At 33.9% G+C, this 26,290-nt stretch overlaps 1 protein-coding gene across 2 annotated transcripts in view; it reads right to left on the bottom strand.

Annotated features, from left to right (window-relative positions):
- Nucleotides 1–8,658: 8,658 nt before the first annotated feature.
- LOC145242097 (uncharacterized) overlaps nucleotides 8,659–26,290 on the bottom strand; it is a 43,743-nt gene continuing 26,111 nt past the window's right edge. For both annotated transcript variants that reach the window (XM_080105014.1, XM_080105015.1), the window contains exon 2: nucleotides 8,659–18,739. In XM_080105014.1, coding sequence (XP_079961140.1) covers nucleotides 13,786–16,281 — 2,496 coding nt within the window. In that variant the 5' untranslated portion in view covers nucleotides 16,282–18,739 and the 3' untranslated portion in view covers nucleotides 8,659–13,785. The remainder of the gene's footprint in view (nucleotides 18,740–26,290) is intronic.

The raw sequence follows: 26,290 nt of genomic DNA, 5'->3' as shown, positions 1-26,290 counted from the left end.
TTATAACAAGCATATAGAGGTAGGGCCGCAGGCAGCGGCATCGGGAGAACCGAGAGGTCTGAGCCCTGTAAATGGTATGGGAAGAGCTCACACCCTGATGGCTCAAAAGAACATGGGGGCTGCCCAGCAGCAAAGATGACTTGTCACAATTGCGGCTTGACTGGACATTTAAAAAGGGTCTGCCGAAAACCGAATCAGGGGTCCAGCAACAAATCTACAGTGAGAGTGGTTAGAGCAGAATCCAGAACTTTCACCACTCAAAGACACAAAAAGAGTCATCACCGGATGATTTGCCAAGATGGGCAAATAAAAAGGAGAGGTGAAGCCAACAAAACCAAAGGTTGAGCCACACCTTATTTGGAACAAAAATAAGTTCCTGATCTAGCATCAACTCTGATGGTAGAGATAACTCCAATTCCAGAGCCCATGCAGAATTCAGTCACATCTCCATAGGACCAGCTGGCCTCTATACTCACCGGATTGATGCGATCGCAGACACTGGGGTACAGACATTCTCTAATGGACCAGAAATCCAAAAAATTCTGAAGTTTCCAGACAAATATCTAGTACCGACCGGTCACCGAATTTGGAGAATCACAGAAAACCTATTAAACATAGAAGGTGTGATATTTGCTAAAATCAGAGTAGGACCACGAGAAACATGTCAGATTATGAATGAAAAAATAAATCAGATTTCTGTCTGCCCTAAAAGACACGGAATGAAAGGGAATACAATCTAAAAAGTCACCCACTTCAGCAACTGAAAACTGGGGAAACGGTGCAGGTCCAAAACCAAGTTGGTCTACACACGCACCAATGGGCAAAGATGGGTGGAAGAGTGGTGGAAACACTGGGTAACTGGCAGTATAATGTACGCATTGATGGGAATAACTGGGTAACCCGTTGCAATCACAGATTCCTCTGAAGAATAAACCCAGTGGTAGATACCTTTTGTCACTTGATACCTGAGGAGCCCCCAGGAATGTTGGATAACATAGACAACCTAACAGGACCCGAAATACCGGGAGAATGGTCCACCATGGATACGGATCAACACCAGTACGAAACATCCGACACTCTGCCAGAACAGATGGAGGTGGATGACACAGAATCCCCTGGGACGATGGAGGTTGAGGAAGACCAACCAGTGCGTCATAGCAGAAAGGTGATGCGACTACCCAGGAACCTATCTCCACAGACATGGAGCATGTCGCACGACTACTCCAGAGCCTCAAAACATTGGACCACAACGTGAGTATCTTGTGGCCCAGGAAGGGGGAGGGTGTGTAGAGGCGGAATTGAACCCAAGACGCCCAGTTACAAGACCGGAGTGGTCTTGGCATCATACCCCCATAGAAGTAGACTCACCCACTTGCATGAGAGGTGAGAGCAGGCTACTTAAACAAGACATTCACGTTAACGAGTGTGTTTTCAAATTTGCATCCTTTTGTTGACAATTTACAATTGAAACGTTAAACTATTTAGTTTATGAAGTAATGTTAGCGACAAAACAGTAATAAAACAATTATTAAATGAAACTTTGAAATAGTTTAATTTCAAATAAAGAATATTTTTTGGAGAATATTCTCTATTGGATACGTTTTTTTTTATGATGTTTGATTTATAAGAACCTCATAAAAAAATGTAAAAAAATAAAAACTAATTATGATATTTTTATTTTTATAATTTCTGTAAACATATTTAATATAAAATTTCAAATCAAGCTTTATTTCTCAAAAAAAAAACAACATTTTTATAATTTTTTATTAAAAGAACTAATTAAAAATAAATTTTATCTGCATAATTTTGTTATTTTTATTTGTATAATTTTTAACAATGCGTTTTTTTTTTTTATTTCAATGAATCGTTTCTAAATATAAATATTGAATAAAAAAAAACATTAGGGATTATTTTAAGTCCTGATCACTTCTAGTAAAAGGCAATTTAGCTTGCTATAATCGGTTGCAAAAAGGACATCATTCAGTCATAGGAAATGCCAAGTATTCTTCCATGAATAAATGACATTAAAAATTTTTTTAACAATATGATATCTAAATATTAATAAAATCTTTGAAATATGTATAAATTGACAAATAAAAAAAACATGTTTCCCAATTTCATGTTTTTAAGCTGTTACATTAATTCCTGGTGGCAACATATCAACCCAAGTTTTAGAATGCTAGATCCTAAGATTTTTGGTGAAACATCTATTAACATGCGAGAAATTTCAGTTACTTTAGAGAATTAAAAGGTTTTAGGGGTATAATATGGACATAACCTCTCATTTGAAAATTTAAAATATTTTAGATTTGTATTGAATTTGATCTATAGTCATTAGACACCAACTGAGCAATCAAAACTCCTTATGCCTTAAATTTGAGATTTTTTTTTTCTAGAATTAAAATCATGGAATGGATTTTGATTAAAATTAGAAGTTTAGGTTCCGTACCATTATTTCTTGATTTAATTCTTCATAAGATACAAAGGTGGTGCAAAACTGTTTTCTGTAATGAAATAACCTCAAATTACTCACACACACACACACACACACACAATCTGGTGTTTGAGAACATCACTTATTTTACCAATTTTTTTCATGTATATTAACTTTTACTTTTTTTTTTTTTTTTTTTTACAGACAATCAATCATTTAGTGTATATATATATATATAGATATTTTTTTTTCATTTGTTTTTACATAAGCAGTAATGTGTTGCTACACAGTCATGAGTATGTTTTGACCAGCTAATTTTTAGTAACTAGAGACCTCATCAGGCAATCCAGCTTATATGAAAGCAGAGTTTGCAATGAAGGTTTTGGATCATCTTCCGGTAAAAGTCATTAAGAAATAGAAAGATGTAATCTGTGTGCGTGCACGTTACTTGTCTCAAATCCTAAATATACTTGTGATTAATTTAGGGGTGGGTGTAAATTTATTTTATTTATTATCATTTTTCTCTTCTCTTCTGCCTCATGTCTCTTGCTTTTAATTCCCTCTCCCTTGGCAGATCTATATCAATTTGACAGGGGTGTAGCGAGAATGGGAAGTAGGAAACGGGGGGGGGGAGTACATTCTCCAACCATAGCGAGTCTTTCCTTCTTTCACAGTTTCCATCTTAACTTCCTATACCTACACCTTGTCTACTTTATTCCCACACCCCTTTTTAATCTTGTTTGCACACAGCTAGACCACATCCCTTGTTTCTATTTCTTAATAACTTTCACCGGAAGATGATCCGAGATTTTCATTACAAACTCTGCTTTCATATAAGTTGGATCGCCTGATGAGGTCTCTAGTTACTAAAAACTAGCTGGCCGAAGAATGCTCATGTCTGTGTAGCAACACATTACTGCTTATGTAAAAACAAATAAAAATATACCTTGTTCTACTTTGGTATTGAGCACTCTTGTATTAACCTAGTTACAGTTCACTGGTTACTTTACCTCTGAAAAATAAACTCAAATTACACACACACACACACACACACACACACACACACACACAGTGCATCTGGTGTTTGAGAACATCACTTATTTTACCAATTTTTTTCATGTATATTAACTTTTACTTTTTTTTTTTTTTTTACAGACAATCATGAGATAATAAACACAGGAAACAAACAGACCAAAGCGATTTGCAAATTGCATAATTTCTTAAAGTCGCCCGAGCCTTTATTTTTAAAGTTTGCAAAGAGGTAGAAGGTAATGATGGCAAAATTTCTCCTGTTTCTAAATATGAAAAGCACCAGCCACGCTCTGACAGCATTAGAACACACAAGTTCAGAATATCAGTGATGAGAGCCCCCAGAAGTCAATGAGGTCAATTGCAAAAGATCTTGGTTGTCTTTGAACCCACAATTCAAAGGACTGTTCATGCAAATCTTTGATACAAGTCCGATGTGATGAAGAGAGACCAGTTTATGTTGGAGACCACCCCAAAAAATTGTTTAGTGAGATCTAAGAAACTTTTAGACAAACTGAAACATCCTGCTGATCAAGGCACGCTTTGGTTTCTTTCAGACGAAAAGAACTTTGACCAACTTATGGCCTCCAAGCATCCGGACCTTAATCCATTGGATTATTACGTGTGGAGTGTTGTTGAGAGAGATGTAAATAGACATCCTCACAACACCAAAGATTCTCTGAAAGCAACCATAGTCAGAACAATGGACAGCATCAACGAGGACCATCTCATATATGCCTGCCAAAGGTTTAGGTCTCGAATAGAAACTATCATTGAAGCAGAGAGAGATTTCATTGAATTAAATTATTAAATAAGAGTGTCACTTATGTACCATGTCATTTTATTTAATTACAGATGCGTTTGTATTTTTATTATCCTTAAAAATGTAATAAATGTACTCAGACACCAGACGAACCCTATATATATATATATATATATATATATATATATATATAGGGTGCGTCTGGTGTCTGAGTACATTTATTACATATATATATATATATATTAGCAATTCCAATAATTTTTCCACCCTGAGTCCAATCGAGACAATTATCAATTCTGTTCTAAATTCCAGATTCTTTTTAAATCTTAGATATGTTTTTTTATGAGGTTGGTAGGTGTGTGTGTGTATGGGGGGGGGGATCGGATTACTGTAAAACTCATAACATATGCATATATTTTTCGCAAAAATAAAAATGCACGTCGGAGGTGATTCATAGATCTTACTTTTGATCATAGTTTAAAATCTATATAAATACAACAGCAGATGTATTTATGTGTGTGTGTGTGTGTGTGTCTGTCTGTAAATATTTAACCAATAAACTCTTAAACTGCTCGTCAGATAACACTGAAATTAACAGGAAATAGTAATCATTTACCAAAAATGGTTTATAACAGGAAAAATCTTTGTTTGGATGAATTAATAATGTGTACAGAAATACATCAGCATCTGTTCATTTCAACTTGCCGACATATTTTTATTATTATTTAATTATTGGAATTCTTTTGAGATGAGTAATTTGGCCTGAAGATTTGACATTCCTATCCTGTCGCGGTTAACAAGCTGATGAAAACCAGAGGAATAGTTGGCCGAAACGTTGTTAAACAACAACTATAAATGATGAGAATAATAGTCCGCAAATAAATAAATAAAATATGTTTCTTTTACTTTTGCACATATGCAAATTCATTCATAGCTTGAAGTGTTTAATTTTAAATCTTTATCTGTCAATAGCTGAAACAGTAGGGAACGTGGCTGGAGTGTTTTGGCATCGATTTTAGCTGATGCCACCCATGTAAATGTTTTAAACTTTTGAAATCAGTACTAAATATTAGGTACAATTTAATATTCAATAGAGAATTTGCACTGTAATAATAAATATAAAATCTGCATGAATTAAAATATATTCAAGCATTGTTAATAAAGAAATTTAAAACCAAAATAAATAACACAGAGTGGAACTAAACTGCAGCCTCCTTATATAAACACAGGAACACCTACAATGCTTTTAACACACATTCTTACTTACAATAACAAACAAACAATTCTATCATCTTTTTTTTTTTTTTTTACACAGTGATCACCACTTATCAAGGCCCGGAAGCCACTCAGGGATAAGGGTTATTGCAAGTACATTAAGTTAGTGAGGAGATTTGCTGAAGTGTTTACTTCAGGGGGCGGTTCATTAGGAATTTGTTAACATTGGACTTGAAGACATCCAAATTGTATTCCGGAGGGAAGCAGGCAGACGGAACAGAGTTCCACAGGCGTGCAGTTCTAAGAAAGAAGCTTTGTTCATGGAATCCGCGTTTTGATTTAGGCACAGATATAGAGTGGGGGAAATTTTTCACAGTGGATTCAGCTAGACGGGTGTTTCATCTCCTTGACTACTATCAATAATAGGATATAATTAACAAGAAAGCTAGATAGAACACAGAGAAGGAAGTAAATAAATATAAAAAATATAATAAAAATAGATCAATTAATAAAATAAATATATGCATATATCTGTGTTTATGTACGAGCATGTAAATGTGTATGCATATATGTGTGCGAGTATATATATATATATATATATATATAAATTCGTATTCCTGTCTGTTTGTTTGTTTGTTTACAATTTGATTAATATATACAAAAGGTTCCTTACTTTACTCTCTCATTTATTTCTATATATAGTATGATTCTTGCAAACTAGATACAATAAAGAGATCAACTCATTTGCATATTACATTAAGAAAAATCGATTTTATTAAATAGCTGTATCTTAATTAATGTTTCTAGCAAGAGAATTGTTTTCAGTGTTCTATTTAAAATTGTTTTTAATAAATTTTAAACAATAATTATATTGATAAAATATTTAATTTATTTGGAATTATTATTTCAACATAGAGTTATTTGCCCCTTAGAATCTTCCGAACATTTCATTTGTTTGTTGTTATTATTCTTTAAACAGGTATACAGAAATCGGTAAATTTTTACGATGTGACCCAGCGTTGTTTAATACCTAAAAAAATAAAGATCTACTGCGCCCCCACACCTCTGAATTCTACAATTTTCACTTTTCTTTCCTTTTTCGTGTTATTCTCATCGATTACAAACTTAAATTTCTAATGAAAAAAAAAAAAAGGTAAATTTTTACGACGTGACCCAGTGTCGTTTAACCCCTAAAACAAATTAGGACCAATTTGTTTTGGCCCTAATATGTTTAAACAGCCTTTATAAATAATAATATGAAAGAAATTTTGAAAACAAAAGAAAATTAACATCTTAAAGTGGGGGATCACTTTTCTATATAAATTTAATGTAAAATGAGCACCCACTTTTTGGCCACAAAGAGTTCAACGAGACATGTCATCTCTTGCATTTTTTCAAGTTTAACGATCAAGGGGGGGGCAAAACATGACAAATACATTTTTTTTGTGGTGGGGTGGGAATTACATTTGAAACATAAAATAATGATAAATTTAATAAATTTTTATGACACCATTCTGTACTTTCACCTAACAATTTTATAAACAAAATGAACTCCAAAATATGATAAATACAATTTTTTATTTTGGAGGGGGGAGGATTACATTAGAAACATAAAATTTAATTTAATTGTTTTTGGAATTAATTTTTGGTAGATGTTCATTTTTTTTTTTTTAGGGGTTTCTACATATTTAGCTATTTTTTTTTTTGTGATTGCACGGCCATTCACTGCTATTTTTATTGAAATAAAAATTGTAATGATTTATTTTTTAGGGGGTGGTGGTCTTTACAGTACTCAATATCCAGAGAATAGTTCCTTCTATTTGTATACATTCTGCCCAAATATCTGGTAGAGAGGGTATCAGGTACTTCTTCGTTTTGGGGGCGATTACATTTACATGTTTTTATCCGTTCTTTTATTTTTGGAATTGTTGTGAGGGTATCCATGTTGCCCATATCATATCAACCCAGGCAATGCTGGGTATCCATGCTAGTATATATATATATATATATATATATATATATATATATATATATATATATATATATACACACTGATGTATACACTTAAGCAAGGGAACCAATTAACCAAATATGTAGTTACCTCCCTTAGACCATTCTTATTATCCAAGATGAATATAAACTCTGGAGACATTAACACTCCTAAGTACTCAATTATAATCAATCAGTCATTGTATCTTGGAAATCTATTTGACAGCTGGACTGCACAACTGTCACACAAGCTTAACTTTCGGCCACTGATACAAAAGAAATATAAATAAAATAAAAAAAATCAAAGGAAAGCCTCATCTGAACAGTTGCAAACAATTACCCCCCCCCCCCCCTGAGATTTTATTCTAAAATTTTTTCCAGATATCAACATCTACCATGACACATTATATTGGTGCATAAATATATTACTATTGAAAATTATTGAAATTCTTTCAATATCATTTTTTTATACACTGACTTGTGTCCATGGTGTTTCCCCACAAGCATTGTAATAGCCTTCAAACAACTCCTTTCATATTTAAGCATATATTACAACTGCGCACCTTCTGCTAGTTAATGAATATTTATCATTTCATCATTAATACAAGCCACAGAAAACTAAGTTTTAAACAAAAACAACAAAAAGAATTGTTTTTGGCAAATAGAAAAGTTATAATTTTTGGATTCCCGATTCCTTTTAATCATCCCAACACTAATATATAAATGCCTACATGGAACTACCTGGCATTGCCACAGAACAAAAAAAATAAATGAGTGATTTGTAAAGCAACTTTGGTGACTTTAAAGTAATGTGGCTAAGATTAAGCTTATCACATTTAAAAAAACAAACGAATAATAACAATTTTGGTATTAACATCTTTACACATATAATCACATATAATATGGATTACAATAGAAAAATGCGAGCATGAAAAGTAATATGGTTAAGCTTAAACATGGAAAAGTAAAGGACTAGTTGTTAAAACTGGAAAAGAAAAAGGACAAGATATTCTAGTAAAAAATATAATAAATTTATAACTTAAAATATTGCAGCATTAAGAATTAAAAAAAAATGTTATTTACATTATATATAAATTCTTAAATGATTAATTTGTAAAGCAACTTTGGTGACTTTAATTTCGTCATCAAATAATTTTGTGACGTCTTAAAAGTTTTTTTTATACTTGATGTTAGTTGATTAATAGTAGAAAAAGAACAAATGATAACATAATGTGGAAACTTCTTGTTTTTATTTAAAAACTATAACATATTTTTAGATATTTATTTTTTTTGCCAAAGTCAAGGGAAGTAATTCATAGCCTGATTACTTCTCTTTAATCTTCAATGAGTAAGGAAAAAATCTTTGCTCTGAAAGTTCTTTTCTGAAATAAGTATTTCCAGTAGGAAACTGATGCAAAATGAAATATATTTGTGCCAATAACAAAGTAGAAGAAAAAAAACAAACAAATAGACTAGTGCAAATCAATTATTGATATGTCAGATGAATTACTATTTAGGTCTAACATCTAAAACATCCTGCAAGTTTGTTAGATTCTTTAAGAAAATTCAGTAATTGATATTTTCATTTGTAGACACACCTAAGGAAAAAAAAAGGTAATGAAAAACAAACAGAATTTTTTTTTCATTTTCATAAAAGAGTTTCTTTATATTCATGATGTTTTTTTTTTCCAATCAATAAACCGGTCTACATAAAACAAACGTACAAAACATTTTCACTGTTTGAATTTTTGACAGACATATTGATTAAAAATACAACAAACATAACATTGCGTTTTGAAACTTTTGAGATGAGGATTGACAATTTGCATTATTTAAACTACTGCTCTCATTTTGGCAAACATTCTCACATTTCGACAAACAAAACCTCTGCAAGGCTGAAGGTTCAATCCTCAGTACCTCTACCTGGTCATTGTTGACGAAATGAGAGCAAGCTATGCCTGTTTCGAAATTCCATACAGATTCCAGCGTTCGGCACAATGCACCTGAAGAAATAGGTTAGATGTTACAAATGTAGAAACATGATAAGAATAACATCCAAAACAAGAATAGTAATCTGAATAATCCATATATCTGCTTATTTTTGTTGTATTAAAGAAATTATTGACTATTATTCTCAGCTGGGTTGTTACATTATTCATGCTTCTGATGATGGATTTGTTTCCCTCGGCATCAAAATGTGGCACAAGTCAATTCGATATGCATGTGGGTTAGTATAACTATGTCAGACAATAGATAAACCAGCTCCTACAAACTTATACTCTGGTTGAAACAAAAATAGCTGAGAATAGACCCATCAGTATTTCTTGATAGGGACGCCTCAGGCGATTTGTAATACCCCATTCCCTACTCTTAAAGGAGAAGGTAATGACCCAGGGGTGCACGTTCTAGAACGAAGCTGAACCGTATTGAATACTGATAAAGAAAGGTCTACTAACCAGTAAGGCAGTTTTTAGGTTACTAGAATCATGCAAATGTGAACCTCAGCTCGTACGACAACTGATGATATAACCTTCGACCTTCTTCAGGTGTATTTGCTTGATCTGTGGCATTTTTTTGTCAAACTAAAGAACCAATAACAAATTTTAAACTGAACGCTTTTAAACATAATTCATGGTGGTAGATTCTCATTCTCTCAGTCATGATCAGGTAGGATAAGGATAAGAAATTAATACTTCTTTCTGGTCATGGCTGGTACAATAAGAACAATCTACCCCAGTTAATTCAATAAAAAAATGTTCAGTTTGAAAATTCGTAAAGATTCTCATGACTGGTTCAAAAATTGCAGAATTCAAAAGATAACCCCAAAGAAAGTTACAGTGGTTGAAATGCTGTGAAGACAACTTTAATTGTGAAAATAGTAGTCGGAATAATCAAAATATTCTCAAAAAGTCCAAAACAAGAAACTATTTACAACACTGAGATTTATACAACGTTTCGGCTGATGTACCCTCCTTATCCTTCTTTAGATGGTCATTTCTCCACCAATGTTTTCTTGCTGTACTTGAATATAATGTACGGTGATTATTTGTGTACAGTGACATTTATTTTCTATTTAAATCTGATAATTTTAACAGTCCTGAATTTATTAAATCAATTATGGATGTAAGGAAGATAACCTGATTTATATTTTCGCTTTGTTGACAGCAAAATTGTTTCCTTTAGATAAATAAAACAAATTGTACAAAAATGATTATTTTTTTCCGTTCATTTCACATACTGAACAAAATCAACACGTACATATTCATTATTTATATATATATATATATATATATATATATATATATATATATATACACACACACACTTGTTTTACAGCATAGATAGTCAGATTCTTTGGATTACTTTTCTCCAAATTCTAATTGTTCATTACTTAATTTTACTCAGAATTTCAAATCAAATTCTGTTTAAACATTTTGATGAAGCATATGTATATATCATTGTCCATTGTTTACCTGACATTAGGTGGAAGGAATGTTATGATTTCCAATATCTTTCCACTGTGTTTAAAACAACTGTTGAGTTTTTTTTTTTATTATTCCCATACTATCTAGATTTAATCTTCCTTTGAGCTTATCAGATCTAAGCCTGTCTTTAACACATTACACATCCATATTTCTATCCACGTAAACCATATCCTCAACTTTCACTGGCTAGTCTTCACTTCCATATACCATCATCAAACTGCGTACACATCTGATACTCCTTTTTTGATTGATAATGGTGATACTCCACTGGTTAATAATCTTCCACGGTGGTTGATAGTCAGAATAATCCAAATAATACAAGCATGTTCATTTCAAACTTTTGTTCCATACCATTGCGTTTATATGTGCACAAGTTGATGTTAATATTTTTTATAGACATTCAAATCAGTTCATTCATTTAGATTTAAGCACATAAGAAACATTAGCTTACATAAATAATAAACAAACAAATACAAAAAAAAAAATAGAGTTCTAATCCAGAATTCAACCTAATAAAAAAAAATACAGAAAAATCTTTATGATGTACGTACCAGTCACAAAACAAAAATTGTCATATTCTAAAACATGCAAACTGATTAAGTAGTACTATGTATAAAGAAAACTCATCTTTAAATGATTTGAAGAGATTAATGTGAAACTGTTAGCATTACAAGGTTAATCTTGCACGGTTGAATTATTGTGGACTTATCTGCCATTCTCTTTTTGCCTACTCATAAAATTTGATTTTCTTAGCTAAAAATAAAACTACTTGATTAATTTACATGATTTTTGGAATATAATATCTTTGTTCCATGACGGGAGAAAATGTACCTCTGCTCAAATGTCCAACACATCTCTTTCAGCAGTCCCCAAATAAATAGTCAGAGAAAATTGGATTAAAAAAAAAAGAAAAAAAAAAAAAAATCAATAATGATTGTTCGACAGAAAAAAATTGCAGAGGTACGATTAGATTTTTTTTTCTAAATAAATAAATAAATCTCTTTCATGATTAAATCCAGTTCCCTCCAAGTTCGACTAGAAACTTAGCTGCCGTCAATGCCCCAGTTCACTCAACCAACAAACATATCCTCTTGTCAGATCAACTTCTTCATATACATATTTTAAGACATCAATTCTTTTTAACCAAAATCGTGTCTCTTTTTTTTTTCTGTTGCATTGGCAACATGTTACTGTCAGTCTTTGCTCTCTTGCAACCATATGCTGTATATAAGCAGTGCGTACATTGGCTGAAACATAGTTGAAACACTAATAGCATCATTGCTGAGGACCATAGTCTGAAGAACAACATAAAAATATTAACCTTCACATTAGGACAATTCAGACAAAACATCTTTTTTTTTTTTTTTAACTTATGATTTTTATACAAATCATTAAACAAGTCTTTTTGACCAGGGTTTCAGTTTACACACAGTATATGATAAACATCAAAGTGAATAATGCAGCGATAGGAGCAAAGTGCAGTACCTGTTCAGATACTGCACTTAGTCTTTTCTGTACTTGGTCAATGAAGGACACATCCTTTTAGGACTCCTAGCTAGGAGCAAAATGTAGTATCTGTCTTGCTTTCATGCTTCATCTTTTTTGTTTTAGTCAATGAAGAAAAAATCCTTCTAGACTGAGGCAATTTTTATTTTTGTTCCAATCCAGAGTGCTCATTTTGTGGGGAGCTGAACTTTCTTCATATGAAAACACAAAATAAAAACAACCTTGTGTGTCACTGCACTCATGAGGAGACAAGCGAATAAGGAACAGCGATTGGAGACAGAAGGTATACGAGAAACTCCAAGGACAATACATGCGCTCTGATTATATGCGGCTTCTTAGTCTCTTCCTGAATTTTTATGTGACCAGGTTTCATTTTAATGTGATTTGTTAAAACTGAGGCCGAGTTGGGAGCGAGGTGGTTGAGTCAGGTTTGTTATCTTTGTCATTATGAAATCTGGAACACAACTGGCCCCTGATTATGTTCTTCAGCTCAACGATGTTATCTTAGCAGTTATTGAAAGGTACAGGTTTAGCACGACACCATATCTGATGTCACTAAAATGCTCAAATATGAACAAAATAGAAATTACAGTTTTTGTCCAGAATTCTCTCTATATTAATAAACAAAACTAAAACAAAAATCTGTAAGATGTACATATTCATCATGAAATGTAAATACCATATTCCAAAAATCACATTTGACCAATTGATCAAGTAGTTTTATTTTTATAAAGAAAATCATTTTTAAGTGATTATTGAAATTTGTGGGCATTACAATATAAATCTGAAGTTTTAATTATTGTTAGGTTATCTCAATTTTTTTTTGGGGGGGGGGATTGCTTTCAAAAGACAAGACAGCTGCTCTTATGTTAGTCATAAAATTTGATTTTATTTAAAAATAAATCTACTTGATCAATTTGTGATTTTTAGAATATGATATTTTGGTTTTGCCACGGATATGTACATCACACAGATTTTTTATTGTTGTTTTTTTAATATAGGAGGAATTCTGGAAAAAATCACAATTGCTTTTTAATTTTCAAATCAGAAATGTTATAAGAATTAATTTTTGTGCTAGACATTTTTTTTTGTAAATAAAACAGTTTCGGGTGTTTTAAACGTTAATTTGAAAACATGTTTTATTTATATTTGGAATGTTTGGGGCATAGTAGTGGTAGAGGTTGTGGTGAGTGATATCAGATACAGTGTCGTGTTAAACTTGTCCCTTCTATCTGCAAGTAGGACTGGGATGCTGAAAAAAAAGAAAATCAAAAAGGTTACAACAACCTTATGAACAATGAGCATGTTTTGTTTTAATTTCCATATATACGAGCAAAAAATAAATAATCGTGCGTTACTAGTGATTATTCTAGATTGACACATTCAGGTTCACCGTTTTCAGAATGTTCTTCAGGCTTGATATGATTACTGCTCTCCCTCTTATCTGACTGGAGACTTGCCAAAACAACGTTAGAGATAGGAGCAACAGGAAACCCCCGAGGCAAAAGCAATTGGCTGTCCAAGTTTTGTTGTATTTGTCTCAGGTGATGAGTGGATAACAATTGCGCAGGCACAGACGAAGTATGCGAAGAAGCTGACGAGGATTTTGAAAGGATCTGTTGGGAATGTTCATTATCGAGCTTATCTTTGCCGTTCACATTATGGCTAATGTTTTTAGCCATTTGTCCGGCGATTTCACTAAGTGCAGATAACTTTTGTTGTAACAGCATCAGCCTTTCGAGTTTTTTAATGTCATTGTTATTATCAACGCTGTTCGCTAGCGTTATATCATCCAAACGGTGGAATGCTCGTAGATGGTTCTTAAGGTTTACCTTCTGCACGAAAGAGCGTTCGCATAAATGGCACTGGAAGGCCTTTATGCCTGTGTGTGTCCGTCTGTGGTTGTCGAGGTTTGCCCGCTGTGTGAATGATTTTCCACACATCTCACACGAATAGGGTTTCTCTCCTGTATGAGTTCGTTTGTGGCTATCAAGGTTGGCCTTCTGCGGAAAAGATTTCTCGCAGGTGTCACACTTATATGGACGTTCACCAGTATGTGTGCGACGATGGCAATCAAGGTTCGCCCTCTGACAGAATGCTTTCGGACAATATTCACATGCGTATGGCTTCTCGCCAGAATGTGTTCGTAAATGAATTTTAAGGTTTCCCTGCTGTGCAAAGCACTTTTGGCAGACTGTACAGATGTAAGGTCTAATCCCTATATGTATACACTCATGCTCTTTTAAGTTGCTTTGCTCGGAGAATCTTTGATTGCAATACGAACATTCAAATGGTTTTTCCAGTTCATGCAGAAGCAAGTGCTCATCAAGTTGGCTCTGAAGAGCAAAACTTTCCTCGCACTCTGTGCAATCAAACTGCTTTTTGTCACGGTGTCCAAGTCGATGGTAATCCAGATTTGACTTTTGGCAGAAAGCTTTATCGCAAAGGTCACACTGGTAGGATCCTTCATGTTCCTTTATGTCGCTTTGCTCGGAGAATCTCTGATGGCAAGATGAACATTCAAATGGTTTCTCCAATTCATGCATAAGCAAGTGCTCATCAAGTTCACTCTGGAGAGCAAAATTTTTCTCGCACTCTGTGCAATCAAACTGCTTTTTGCCGAAGTGTCCAAGTCGATGGTAATCCAGATTTGACTTTTGGCAGAATGCTTTATCGCAAAGGTCACACTGGTAGGATCTCTCATGCTCCTTCATGTCGCTTTGCTCGGAGAATCTCTGATTGCAATACGAACATTCAAACGGCTTCTCCAGTTCATGCATAAGCAAGTGCTCGTCAAGTTGCTGCTGAAGTGTGAAACTTTTGTCACACTCTGTGCAATTAAACTGCTTTTCACTGATGTGGCCACGTCGATGGTAATCCAGATTGGACTTCTGGCAGAAGGCCTTATCACAAAAGTCACACTGGTAAGGTTTCTCTCCAGAATGTGTCCTGAAATGAACAGTGAGGTTACCCTGCTGCGTAAAAGATTTATTGCAGACCCCACATACAAAAGGTCTTTGCCCCGTGTGGGTGCGTTCGTGGTTTTTTAAATCTGTCTGCTGAGCAAACGCTTTCGGACAATATGAACAGTGAAATGGACGTTCACCAGTATGTATGCGACGATGGGTGATGAGGTTGACGTGCTGCGAGAATGACTTACCACACACGTCGCAGGGGAATGTCTTAATTCCAGCGTGAATACGCTGGTGGTTTCGCAAGTTGGTCTGCTGAGCAAACGACTTCCCGCAGATGTTGCATATGTAAGGTTTCAGGCCGGTGTGTATGCGTACGTGACTGTCGAGGTTGGCACGTTGTGAAAACGTCTTCGGGCAGAAATTGCAAAAAAATGGACGCTGACCCGTGTGGATACGACGGTGATTGTCAATATTCGCTCGCTGCGTGAATGTCTTATCACAAGAGTCACAGCTGTACGGCTTCTCGGCACTGTGCGCCATCTTGTGCACTTTGAGGTGTGCACGCTGAGAAAACACCTTGCTGCAGTGGTCGCAAACGAAATGCTTCTCATCTGTTGCCGACTTTTTGTGCTGATCAAGGTTTGTTTGTCGGACGAAGCCCTTTCGACAGATTTCACACTTGTACGGCTTCAGGTTTGAGGATAATAACGAGGTAGATACTGCAGAATTTGTAGCACCTTCGGAATTGTTGCTGCTGTTACCGTTGTTATGCTGGTTTTTCTTTTTGTTATTGAGTTTGTAATTGTTGAGTCCGCTTGCATGGACTTGCAGGTCTTTTGAAGGAAGAGTTGAGAAATCGTAGCCAAAATGGTTCCCCAATGCATACATTGAATGCACAAGTTTCATAAATTCAACGTCTGTACAATTAGTGAGTTTATAATCCATTATTTAGTATTTATCCAGAAGGAGGCTATATTTCATCTAGGGTTAACTTTTCTGCCTCTCTAAGTTAAGACATCATAACGGATAATGTTGGTAAATTGTGACAGATCGTTTTCTTCATGTTCAGTTTTTATCCAAACTAAAATAGACGGTAGATTAATTGCTTTTAATAATATATTTATCTTTCATTGTAAAATATATATATTAGATTGTTGGGAAAATACTGTCCAACTTTTTTTTCTTTTTTCTCAGTTCACTTTTTAAAATTTGATTAACCATAATAATTAAGGAGTACTCTATAACTTATTAGCACCCCTGGTTCCATTTTTGCGTACCAGAAGGATAATTAACCATCTTTCAGCAACATCTGTATTTTTCATAGATATTTATAGTTAGTCATAAAGATGGAGGTGCCTTTGAAATATTACACCTATTTTCTTATGTAGACTAGCAACAATTATGTCTTAATTTTGAATATACTGTGAAAAATCTAGAGTGGAAGGATACAATCTAATTTATTATTCAAACATTTTTAAAATAGTTCTTATAAGCATTAATAGTATACAGATTAGTGTGATTTTCAAGTTACACCTATTATTTTATGGATATTGGCAGTCTGGAGTGGAAGATTACAATCTGTTCAATTTATTATTTAATCAAAATCTTTTCATCAAATAGTCCTTATAACCAACTCATATTTTTAATATCTCTACTTATATATTAAATCCTAGGCAATGTCGGGCTTTCCTGTTAATATAACATAAATGAATGCTCTGACAATAAGTCAAGTAAATCTTTAAAATAAATTTTGTTCAAATATAATTTAAACAAAATTTATTTACAAATGCGTTTTGGACATTAATGGGTAAATTAATTTCTAATTATTTTCTTTAAAATAGAATTTTGAAGCATATGCACCCTTAATAAGGAGAATAGAAAGTGGATCTTGGGTTTATTTTCAGCATCTGCGTAACTCTCATTACCCTTATTCTGCTCTTTAGTCCTCATATTCCTAGAGCAATGTTTCTGACAAAGAGGGAAGAATTGCTGTTTTCTGTGTCATAACTATTCTAACACCTATTGTTAGCAAGTTTTTGATATTGCAGTAGTATTTATTTTTTTAGCTCCTTACATCAAGTGGCTTCATGTGTTGTCTAGAGTGATTTCCATAAAATAAGAAAAATACAAACAGAAAAAATTTGTATGCTTTTCTAGCTCAAGTTCAAACTTGGTTGTGTTATTTCATAAATATCAGCAGAGCATGGGAAGAAGAATCAACAAGTGATCCAACAGTATGAAGGTGGTTGCAGAAATTTCATGGTGATAACAAAGAAGGTCAAGGACGGCCGTACATTATTCACAATGAACGAAAGCAACAGTTAAACAAGACCCCACGTCAAACAGGTCTAAAGCACTCAATGTCGGTAGGACAGCAGGGTTTGACCATCTGGTAAGGTGAAAATCTTGTTAAATTATTTCAGTGTTAGTTGAATGAATAAATGTTTGTTTTTAAAATGGATCATCATTTTCTGGGGTTCAATCCTCAGTTGAGTTATAAGAAAGATTTGACAAAACTGTGATTGACTAAACACTACGCATTAAATCAAGCAACTCCGGGGAAAGAAGGGGCAGTTTTTCATAAATTTCAGTTTAGTTGCAAAAGAGAATCAAACTTTTAAGTTACTCTTAACTACCGTTGATCCGATTTTACTTTACATTTTTTAAACAACCTAATAAGAATATAAAATAAACATAAATACTGCATTCGATTATGAGGATCCTATCATATTTGTATGCGTTGTGCCGAAAATATTAGTTATTGCAATTAGATTTTTGTATCCTGAATTACTATAAAATATATATAAAGTATATATTGAGTATTTGTGTTGAAATATGGACGTGACAATCTCTATACAATATTCTATGTTTTATATTAACTTGTCAAATTAAGCAACCGAACAAGAGCATCAAGAGATATTCTTCGAGATTTCTTGCAATTCTTCCAACATGTACCTGGTAATCCCATTTCATTTACAAGTGATATCCGTGTTATGAAAACTTTGTGCCAAACAGATGGAAGGCTTATGTGTTTGTTAATGTGAATTTGTATGAAAATTTTGTGGTTTTTGAAAAAACCCCAAAAAAACAATTGAGTGACCTAAATGAAATGAGGACGAACAAGCAGCAGGTGATAGATGAAAGATGAGGAGGAAAGGACACAGCTTGAAGCTCTTTTCTTCAAAGTGGCAACAGTTGTTGGTCGCTCCTCAACACATTGTGCTGAGAAGGGATCAATGTGTTGACAGGGGAGGATGACATCATGACGATTATTTTTCACAAATTGTTGTCAGATGTTGTGATTTTTTATAAGAGCTGAGCAGCAATGTTCGACATCAAATTATTAACCATATTTTTTTTCTTATACGGGTGGATATTGTAGACACTGGTCAATCTGTGTCATCTGAAAGACAAAGGAAAAGAGAAATTTAATATCTTGAATTACAGAAAAGAAAAAAAAGCAACAAGATGTAAAAATTGGCAGATATTTTCCCTACTAAAATTTTCCATACAAATCCATAACTTCAGTTGTGTAATTTCTATTTTCACGATATTAGTCAATATTTTTTATTGTATTACAGTATTTTTGTGTCTTGTCTTTCAACCCCCCCCCCAAAAAAAAAACAAACAATGTTCTATTATTGATTTAACCTGAGAACAGTTAACCTCTAATTTGTAACGTGAAAGCTAAACCCACGAGAATTTTACCCTAAAATAAATAATTAACAAAAATATACTACTGAACCAAAGCATTTATTTTGAAGATACTTTCGTTATTGCTATTTCAAATGAAAATTGCAGTTGAAAAAATACCTTAGCAAACCCTTTCAAAAAAGTAACAAAAAGTGATTTTTTATATAATAAAAAAAAAAAAAAAAATTAATTGACAAAACTTAACCAAAAAATAAATAATCCTATCTTCTTATCCTTCTGTGTTTGTAGTCTTGGTTGATGGAGCATGCCCTGGCCTAGTCCTACTTCTCTATCTCTGCCACAAACTGTATGGGTGACACAAAATAAACACCCAGGTGACACAACACCTGAAATTGGTAATTGTGGGAGAAATTCATCCAAAGTGAACCAAAGAACAAAAACTAACTGAAATTGTTGGACCACACAACCATCAGCGATATCATGCAAAACACTGCAGCTACTGGGAATGTCAAGTCGGAGTCAATCTGCCGGACGTATGAGTTACCCAAACCACCTCAATTACGCTGAGTGCATTCCACCCTGGTAATCATATTACTGATTTAAATAAATGAGGGTTGTTTTGTTGATGATGTAGATATGATAAGCAAAAATTAAACAAAATTTTGCATTTATTTATCTAGATTACTGTAAAGATGCTAAGAAAAAAAAAAAAACTGTGTTGTTATACTCTTACTACAATCCAATAATCTGAATCTGAAATTGATCTGCACAGATCATATTACTTTCAAAATTCAAGGAAAAGTCTTCCAGCCTGTGTTTGCTTTTCCATCTTGCATACCAGTGCATGGGTCCCATATACTGCGGATCTGCAATGGCTTCGGTGTAATGAACGTGCCATAATCAAGTGCATGTGAGATTGTGAAAAAGATGGTGAAAAATATCTTCAATCGTTCTTGGTATTGGTAAAATTATGGATGCTTGGCATCTCAGATGGTTTGGCTCTGTACAATGTACCACACCTTGCAATATTGCCATAACAAGTCTGGATATTTTAAGCATTAGGAAGCATGGTAGAATAGGGAAGATTTGGCTTAAATGCAAAGTAATTTGATTATATGCGACATGATTGATATGGGCCCTTTTGATCAGACTGTATGTAGAACAAGCAGGAGACATCACTTGGTGTTTCCCACCCTGGAGTCCAGAACACTTGTAGCACCTTAAATATTAGGTGACAACTTGAGGCAACATTCACTCAGGATGGGTTGAGCTGGCTCCTCATATAAAACACATAGCATCCTAGACAAATGCAGACCACAAATAACGGTCTGCAACAGCCAAGATACTGATGAGCAACCAGTCCTATGACCAGTGGCAAACATTGTAGTTAGGTTCAATGTTGGTTTTGATGGTGTATAACCACGTTTACAGCTGGTCTCCCAGACGTCTTCACCAATCTTGGAGGGGGAGCTTCTTGGATGAACTCTCCTGGGTTGTGGGACACAGTGTGGACAAACCAATAAAGTCTCCTCTATAATAGAGCATGGTTAAGGGGGGGTGATTCTGCATCGCCTACTGACTTTGGTATTGGAGATAAAATAGTGCCAGCAGACACTTAGAATTCAGTGGAGACAGTAGAAGTCAAACACCACCAAACTTTTGAGATCCGCAGTTCTCATTGGTTATGTCTGGCAGCCGTAGTGAAGGATTTTTTGAACAAATGCCTGATAAATCCAGACTTTTGTGTTTATTGTGATCTCAGTTTATTGTGAGACACAGATAGGGTTGTAAGTGACTGAAAGCATGTCGGGCGTTGTTGATTCATAAATATTGGATGATGATAAGGTAATGTGTAGACACAACAGTCTAGAAATAAATAGCTGTTGAGTTCTTAGAATGTGTCTAACAAGTCTTGTAAATGATGTTTATGACAATGATTTCATGTAGATTGAAGAAATAACAATATTCCAACTTGTCATGAAGCTTATATATTGTTTTTATTGGAATCCAAAACGTAGTGAGACAACAACTGTGGAAGACAGTATTTACTGTGGATACAGTTACGAGGCTCAGCATTCCTATCCTGTCACAGTAAATCATCTGAAGAAGACCAGAGGATGAGTTGGCCGAAACGTAGTGAAACAACAACAACTATGAAAATGTTAGTCCACAAATTTGTCATGAAGCTGGATGACAATTTTGAAATGATTCAATGGACTGCCAAGCATTCTTGGAGGTGTGAAATCTAATTCAACATGCGCATTGAACCATTATTTGCTGTCAATTGATGGTTGGGGATAAAAAATGTTCAAAAGATATATTTCATTGTTCAATATGAAAAAAAATTTCTTTTGGGGCTTAAACTTTCCTTACAAACAATTATCTATATATGTGGGAGTAAGGATTTCTTTTAGTTTCAGTATTTACATACACCTCCAACTTGGTGACCATTTTCTTTCTAATGCATTCTGACTTAATAAATATTTTTTTTGTATATATTTTTCATAAATAAACCAAATGTGATGTAATTTAATTAGTAAAAACATTTTTATAAAGTTAATTCTTCTAAATATGATTTTTATTATAAGATTTAAATCATTGAAACAGCTGACTTTTATTAAACCAATCGCATATAGTAAAACAAAATGATGTAAAACCATGTAATATATAAGCTACTAAGGGAAGGTACAGTTAGTGTGCTTTAAGAGTGATAAACACCCAATACCACTGGAATAAAATCGAGTATATTAAGTGAAATGTATGAGGGGAAACAATAATGTTAATGATGCTTGCATTGGGGGAAGTTACAATACAAGTGGTTTAGAATGACCTGAGGCAAAAACGAGTTTGATAAATATAAATCTGTTAATCTGTTATTCCGATAAAATATATCAAAAAATTATTTGGATTAGCCAATTAAAAAAAACAATTGAAAATGAAAACAATAAAAGAGAGGTTGAAAATGTAAATTACCTAGCATAAAATAGCAAGATGAAAATATAAAATAACCGTGCCATCAATATACAATAACGGTGGCAGTAATATGAAAATTCTACCATAACTAAAAAATAAATAACTGAAATTGAACAAAACAAGTTAACAGTTTCTGAAAAATCGATGCTGTAGAAGATTTATATATGCAGCTTTTTAACAGAAAGCTATGCCGGTGAGTGAAATATAGGAAAATCTCAATTAAGTTTACATATACAAAGAATAATAATTTTATTTTTTTTAAAAAAAAAAGGTAAACTTTTACTCTTTCACCTTTTCCGCTCATGCTGTCGACAGAAAATTCAAAACAAAATTTTTATTGTTTATTTATTTACTGAGGGAGAGGGTTTGCACCAACCTCCTTGCCGGGTCATAAAATATGCTTAAATATATTTTAATTCATGCAGATTTTGTATTTATTATTACAGAGCTATTTCACTATTAATATTATATTGTACCTAATAATATAGTAACTATTTCAAAAGTTAAAAAAAAAGAAAAGAAACTTGGGTGCTATCAGCTAAAATCGAAACCAAAACATTTAGCGCTCCAACATTTATTAAGTTATTGGTTTATCTATCTAGCTATCTATCTAATTGTCTATCTATCTAACGAAGTAAGTAACAAAGATTGAATCGTGGGAAACAATGTTGAGCAAGCGTGCAGGAGTCAAGGGGTCATGCTGTGATATGAATCAAACTGGGTGACCGATCAAGTTGCACCGGAAGGTATGCAAACAGGGACTGGATATGACGTGTCAAGGGTTCCGGTTCGAAGAAACCAAGTTAATTATAGTGAGTTGGTTTTTAGACGCCAAGGAGATGAGATGGGTTATAAACAAGTCTCCCCATAAGGGAGTGACAGTTTCAAAATAGAGACAGAGAAACCACAAGTCAAGATTTCACTCCAGTTCTGCCGTGACAAAATTCCTGGGAGTGAATAAAAAAAGCCTGGTTTTAGGTTAAAAGAAAGAGAAAAAAAAACCCCAAAGAACTAGAACCTTTTATAATTACATGTTCGTCAACACTACAGAAAATTATAATAAAATTTAAAAAAATATTTTAGAATGTTTGTGTATATAGCAGGGGGGTACTCAATTCTTGACTACATAGTATAGGACAGAACGAATAATCGTTTTTTTTTTTTTGGCATTAACAATATGTAAGCTATTTAGAAAAAAAAAAATGATTATTCGTTCTGCTCTACACTAAATTTAGGTAAAATAGCAAAGATAAAAATGGCACAATTGGATAAGAAGAAAAAATGGCACAAAGGAGAAATGAAAACAGAAATATCAATGAGTTTATCAAAATCTATGCCAAATTAAGAAAATTATGGTATTTAAGAACTTATATTACTGTGTTGAAATAACGTTATTATTAAGAAAGCCATAATGTTGTGTTTCGACCAGACAAAAAAGAAACACGAATATACAAGTCGGAGAACAAGAAACGTGTATTTAACTTCAAATAAATACAAACGTAAAATAAGTAGGTTGCAAAACAATTGCGCTTGTAGCTTTTTAAGAAGTCCAAAAAAAGTTATTTTAACGTCTTGAGTGACGGCTCCTTTCAAGTTAAGTAGAGAGATGGAATAAAATTTCTTTTCTCTCCTGATGTTCGTACGAAAGAGGGCATTTGAAGGGAGTCCCTACTCCCGCTTAATAAATAGGTTGCCGTGATTGGTCGATGAGCGACACCTTTGGCCAATGAGACAGGGCCTTATTTAAACTGAATTCGTTGCATGTCCCTTTAGGACTTAATATTTAAACATAAATGCTTAACAAGAGCTAATAGCTTGCTTAAATAAAATTTCAGGCATTATTATGGCCCGATTACAAAAATGTATATATAGTTTTTAATAAAAAAATTTTTTTCTCAGGCATTATTATGGCCTGATTACAAGAATGTATATGTAAATTTGAATAAAAATTTTTTTTTTATGTCTCAAACTTTGCCATCGCTCCCACTAAACAGTTCAATAACTCTGCCCAGTTTCCAGAAAGGTCTAGGCTTGGCAGGATTCTTTATAAGAATCACATCATTTACCTTGATTTTATTGTGAAACTCAATTTCATGCAAATCCTTGCAACTTTCCCTTAGACTCAGCAAATATTCCTCATGCCACAGGTCTTTGAATTTAGAAGTCAATTCTTCTGTTTTCCAAGGTACTTACAAGCAGAGATCTTATGACTGGTTCTGTTTCAACTAAACTGGGGTTGTCAGCTTGAAAGGAAAGTTCAGAGTTTTTGTTAGGATGAATAAAACAGTTGGGTGTTTAAGGGATTTATTCAACATCAGTAAAACATCTGTAGGTCAGAGGCCTGGAGTTCACTGCCCTTTGGACGTCTGATAGAAGGGTTAAGAGTTTAAAATAATCAATTTTGGATCGACCTAATGTTTTAAACAAACATGATTTTATTACCTTGATCATTCTCTCCCAAGTACTACCAATCCAAGGGGAGTAAAGAGGTATTTTTATGTGCATGATAGCAGAGCTGGTAAATGCATTATTGAATTCATTGTTGCCGATGTGATGTTTAATTACATCGCCACCTAAAGCAGCATTAAAGGAACATGCATTATCACTGTATATATGAGTGGGCACTCCATAAATAAGAAAAACAAATTAATGCAGGAATGAAAGCTTGAGTGCTCATATCCGGCACAAGCTCAACGTGAATAGTACTCACAGTCATACATGTGAAAATCAACAGATACATTTTTGTAGACTTTCCTTCTCTCTGTACCTAGATGTGACCCGTGTAATCAATACCAGTATGTTGAAAAGGATTTATTAGCCTAACTGTTTCGGCAGATTTGTTAACTTGGGGTATTTAAAAGCCAAGCTATTGAATTTTTTACAGGTATAGCAGCTTGAGAATACAGACTTCACCGACTGCCTTGCTTGGGGAATCCAATATCCAGACAACCTTAATTTTGTTATTGTCGTGCCTATGCCCAAATGTCTGCACTGATGATGGCTATCCAAAATTATTAATTTCGTTAGTGGATGTTGCTTGGCAATCAAAATTGGAAAGACCAAATTATAGTCATATCTTGAATTGGCAATTCTGCCATTCCACTCTTAAGATCCCGTAGAAGTCGAGAAAGATGTTAAGATTCTTAACCAGCGAGGGAATCTCCTTACCAAGGGGTTGCTTCAGATAAGCAATCTCGACATCAAAGGCTTGTGATTGTATCATTTTAATCAAGTAAATTTTGGCAGTCTGTTTTGGATTAGACTGTTTCTTCACTCATTTACATTTATTCACAAATTTGAATACGAAGGCAGTGGCACGGCATAACTTGTCCAAACTCGAGAACCTGTCAAAGGGAATTAGTGGTTTACAAATAGTTCCACCTATTGTACTATGAAAAACATTTTCCACATGTCGCTGATTTCCGGACTCAAGCAGCTCAAGGTACTTGTAGGCCAATTCTCTGGTTCCTGAACTATCCATGCAGGTCCATAAGTCCAGTTCCTCTTTAAATTTTTCCAGGCTGACACCATGAGAAAGCAGATCTGCCGGGTTTTCCGCAGGGGGGGACATATTTGTAGTGAATGTCCACTCCAAATTCTTCGGTAAAATTCTCCTTCATATCATGATATTCTCTATTCCTGGTATATAGGCTTTTTGCCTTCACATTGTTCGAGAGAAGCCATGAGAAAACGACTTGCGCATCCAAAAAAACAATGCTCTCAATTTTTATATTAGAGTATGTTCTCAGCAACATGCTTAAAGCTTTGAATGCAATGTATACAGCAAGCAACTCCATCATTAAAGCTTTGAATGCAATGTATACAGCAAGCAACTCCATCATTAAAGCTTTGAATGCAATGTATACAGCAAGCAACTCCATCATTAAAGCTTTGAATGCAATGTATACAGCAAGCAACTCCATCATTAAAGCTTTGAATGCAATGTATACAGCAAGCAACTCCATCATTAAAGCTTTGAATGCAATGTATACAGCAAGCAACTCCATCATTAAAGCTTGGAATGCAATGTATACAGCAAGCAACTCCATCATTAAAGCTTGGAATGCAATGTATACAGCAAGCAACTCCATCATTAAAGCTTTGAATGCAATGTATACAGCAAGCAACTCCATCATTAAAGCTTTGAATGCAATGTATACAGCAAGCAACTCCATCATTAAAGCTTTGAATGCAATGTATACAGCAAGCAACTCCATCATTAAAGCTTTGAATGCAATGTATACAGCAAGCAACTCCATCATTAAAGCTTTGAATGCAATGTATACAGCAAGCAACTCCATCATTAAAGCTTTGAATGCAATGTATA

The sequence above is a fragment of the Euprymna scolopes genome, chromosome 21 (assembly GCF_053919585.1).
Source record: "Euprymna scolopes isolate OS-2025 chromosome 21, ASM5391958v1, whole genome shotgun sequence".
NCBI lineage: Eukaryota > Metazoa > Mollusca > Cephalopoda > Sepiida > Sepiolidae > Euprymna > Euprymna scolopes.
Note: the sequence above shows the minus strand (reverse complement) of the source record. Positions and strands in the feature narration are given on the sequence as shown.